The sequence below is a fragment of the Limulus polyphemus genome, unplaced genomic scaffold, assembly GCF_000517525.1.
Source record: "Limulus polyphemus unplaced genomic scaffold, Limulus_polyphemus-2.1.2 Scaffold338, whole genome shotgun sequence".
In the NCBI taxonomy this organism is placed as follows: domain Eukaryota; kingdom Metazoa; phylum Arthropoda; class Merostomata; order Xiphosura; family Limulidae; genus Limulus; species Limulus polyphemus.
In genome coordinates this window covers 623,242-627,418 of record NW_013665948.1, presented here as the reverse complement: position 1 = coordinate 627,418, position 4,177 = coordinate 623,242, and the positions used below count along the sequence as shown (strand labels likewise).

At 33.8% G+C, this 4,177-nt stretch overlaps 1 protein-coding gene across 1 annotated transcript in view; it reads left to right on the top strand.

Moving 5' to 3' along the window:
• Nucleotides 1-4,177, top strand: part of LOC106457498 — a 42,390-nt gene that overhangs the window by 4,259 nt on the left and 33,954 nt on the right. The window contains exon 2 of the mRNA XM_013916923.2: nucleotides 3,170-3,325. Within this exon, the coding sequence (XP_013772377.1) occupies nucleotides 3,170-3,325 (156 nt within the window). The remainder of the gene's footprint in view (nucleotides 1-3,169; nucleotides 3,326-4,177) is intronic.

Here is a 4,177-nt window from a genome sequence, read left to right as displayed (position 1 = left end):
ATATATATATATATATATATATATATATATAGTTTTTTTTTTCGATTGTTGTTTGAGAGAATGTTATAAGTGGAAACGTATTTCTTGCAATTTTATCAACGTACTGTTTTTCACGTTTCATTTAGAATGTCTACTAGTCTTTTAGTTTTACTGTCAATTTCACGTGCAGAATTTATGCCTTTTATGTAAGCCCTTTTATTGAAAGCCAACCCTCTAATATTCAAGTTTCAATATGTTCCTTGAAAGAAATGCCAACGGAAATTTTCGTCAGTCATGTTATAGTTTTTCTTGCCACACTTTAGTTTGTCCGTATCTGTAGGATAAATAATTTCTTCATTTTTGACCAAAATGTTACAATAATTTCTTCATCCTTGACCAAAATGTTACAATATTCTCTACATCCTTGACCAAAATGTTACAATAATTTCTTCATCCTTGACCAAAATGTTACAATATTTTCTTCATCCTTGACCAAAATGTTACAATATTCTCTTCATCCTTGACCAAAATGTTACAATATTCTCTACATCCTTGACCAAAATGTTAAAATAATTTCTTCATCTATGACCAAAATATTACAATATTCTCTTCATTCCTGACCAAAATGTTACAATAATTTCTTCATCCTTGACCAAAATGTTACAATATTTTCTTCATCCTTGACCAAAATGTTACAATATTCTCTTCATTCCTGACCAAAATGTTACAATATTTTCTTCATCTTTGACCAAACTGTTACAATATTCTCTTCATCCCTGACCAAAACATTACAATATTCTTTGTTGTTTTGTTTTAACAATATGCACATTTTTTACTTGGATTTCCCGAGGCTACTTTGGAGTTAGTTATTGTAATGGATTGCACTTCAGTGTTTTTAGTAAGTCCAGTTCTTAGTAAGTTATAAGGAAATAAAACTGTGTGAAAAGAAAGCATTAATATTAACATATAACCAAAGCAAGTTACTTACATAGATCATAAAGAAAAGTCAACGACTATAGACAATTAAATATACTGTTCATACTTATAAAGATTAGTATACATTGTTTGATTAGTAATCCTTGCTGTTAGCGATATTTTTGACTGTAAGAGCTTGAAATCGCCGCTCACGAAGTTCAAGGTGCCTGCCTAAACTACCACTGCCGTGCAACACCCTGGTCAAGTACGTAAATTTAAAATAACTTATTTAACGTGTGTGTGTGTGTGTCTTTCTCTCTCTCTCAAAAAACGTAAAATCATAAACTTATTTGTGTTCATTCCAAATAATATTATTTGAGACGGTTTTAGAGACTCGCCACGTCGTTACAGTCCATGTCGCCACGTCTGGTCGTGCTGTAGCTTGCATCTTGACAGCCCCCCAGTGGCACAGCCGTATGTCTGCGGATTTACAACGCTAGAATCCGGGTTTCGATACCCGTGGTGGGCAGAGCACAGATAGCCCATTGTGTAGCTTTGTGCTTAATTACAAACAAACAAAGCATCTTGACAATAGCCTTGCACTGTATTTTCCATTGCAAAATTCTCCGTTATAAAACTGTGTATAATACACACCATCCTGCCTGATTGCTTTCATTAAACCATCTAATGCGGATGACAGTTTCCCATCGCCAATTTCAACAGTCCGATTGCACAGAAATTCATAGGAGTTACTTCTGCTAACTTAATTGATTTGTCTTCGTAAGGAATATCATAAATACTCATTTCATTTTTCAACTGCTTGACGTATACTGCTGTTGAACAAATATGTCATGAAGCAACTTGTGTACACGGGACTTATGTCGCTTTTCCCGACGGAAATCCTTCTTGATTATGTTGCTTACTTTTGCCTGAGGCATGTGAACGACTTTTGCCACTGATCTGTGTTGCAGGATGCCACACTTTGCTTATCGCGGTTGAGGTACGACTTGTTGCAGGTCTCTTTCTGGATGGTTCTAGTGCCCTAAGTTGATCTTCTTTTATTTTCCAATGCCATTAAGAACAAGGGATATTCCTGTCTTATAAATTCTAAATTCCCGATCTGTGCACAACTTGGTGATGTAAGTAAATTAATATTTTGCTTCAAATAGGGCTGTTACGTAACCTTCCCAAAAACGATAAATTTTCTGTGACATCACACTCTACCTAACGCCAAACAATTCAAAACGTAGTTCTGATACATGCCGTTCCACCGCGACTTTATATCGGCTGTTTGTCACGTGACTTACTGATTTGCATATTCAAAATCATTTTATTATAAGGTTATTAACCCTCTGAATAAAATAAAATAATTTATATTTTAGCATCTTTAAACACAAATATTTTATTGGATAACACTAGAAACTAAATATACATTCATAATTACATAGTTGGTGTGTTAGAGCTACTTGTACATTTTATATAATTAATGTTTATTAATTTTAATAATGAATATTTAATTAGAATACTTCTGGGTTCTCATGGTGGTCTACCATGCCACCTCTTTTCCTCAAACTTTATTTGATCATTTCCAGTTTGCCCCTGAAAAGGAAAGGACCGCCTTTCGAAAGCGCTCTGATTATAGTTTAATATTTTTTTGTCTTTAATCAAATGGAATTTATTGTTTTATACAATAAACCAATTTGTGCTTAAAACGTTATTTTGTCTTTTTTATTAATTTTCAGCTCAAAGGGCTCTTGAAATTTCATATAATTGAAATACTTTGCAGCAAATGTAAAAAACCTTGTACTTCCTGTTTCCACTGTATATTTGACAGTGTAAATTTTGTTACTGCCGCTGGTTAATTTATTTCATTTTTAATCCCTCTTTTTGGTCATTTAAATATGTTTCCTTCCTTGCAATATAAAGTTTACATCAAACATATTTAGTATATGAGTATATATTTAATGTAGGATCTTCTATGTACTTCTATGTTGATGTTTCTTTGTTTGTTTTCTTTAAATACGAAACTACAAAATAGTTTACCTGTGGTGCACTGCAGGGATCTAACACCGAATGTTTTGACGTTATAAGCGTTTAAACATACCGCTAAGCTACCGTGGGGAGCGCATAGGTCTATTGTTATATCACAATATGACATGGTTTCAAGTACGACTTCTCTGTATGTAACCTTTGTAGCCTCTTTTATGTGTACAGTGTAAATTCTCAGGTACTTATTTACAGTTCGGAATGATAACCAACTTCCGTTCCCACACAGCAACAACTAGAGATTCCTTCGCCTTCTAGCTTCCTTAAACCACGAAAAACCGGATATTTGAGGAAGTATAATCAACGTACTTGGTTCCTTCCCGGCTCCTGGAAGCGAAGATTTTGTGTTCTCGACGGAACGAAACTATATTTCTATGAAAATGAGGTATGGAATTGTATCTTTGATATACAATAATAAATAAAGGTACCAGATTTTTTGTTGTTGTTTTTGTTTTTAAAGATTGCTAAACTTTCGGAGTAAAATACATGTTGGTCGACAATTAATACAAGAACATTAAAACATCTCATTTTCACGCTCTACAATTTTAGGGTTAATAATTAGTTAACACCAGTCATACGTTCTAACAAGTCTCACCCAATCTTTTCATTCTTAACTCTCACAGTAAGTGAGAAAAATTGCACGCATTACGAAATATCACATGGAATTATCAGTCATGATAGGTCAAGATCAGATGGACAAGCTAATGATGCTAAAAACAACAGTGTTTATTATGTATTAAACCATTGATTCCACTGTGGATACCAACTTTCCAAAGACGTTTCGATTTAAAACAAAGATCAACATTTTACAGAGTTTATATTTTTCATAAAAATGGTTTGACTGTTACCATTACTTATTCTTAACAGTTTTGTGAGCTAATGTACATACCATCTGGGTAGGAGTCCTACATTAGAAACTCTGGTTGGCACGTGCGATAATAGATGATATGTTAAAAATACGGTTTCGGATTATTTCGTTGAATCAGTTTTCTTATTAAGAAAGGACAACGCTAGAATCCGGGTTTCGATACACGTGGTGGGCAGAACACAGATAACCCATAGTGTAGCTTTGTGCTCTATTACAAACGAACAAACTATTAAGAAAGGGGAAAAAACAACAATTAATTTTCTCACTGAAACTTTAATTTCAGCGGAAAAGAGTTGACCTAATTTATTCCATGAAGGGGAGATAGAGCTGGCCTAAACTATTCCATGAAGGGGAGAAAGAGTTGACCTA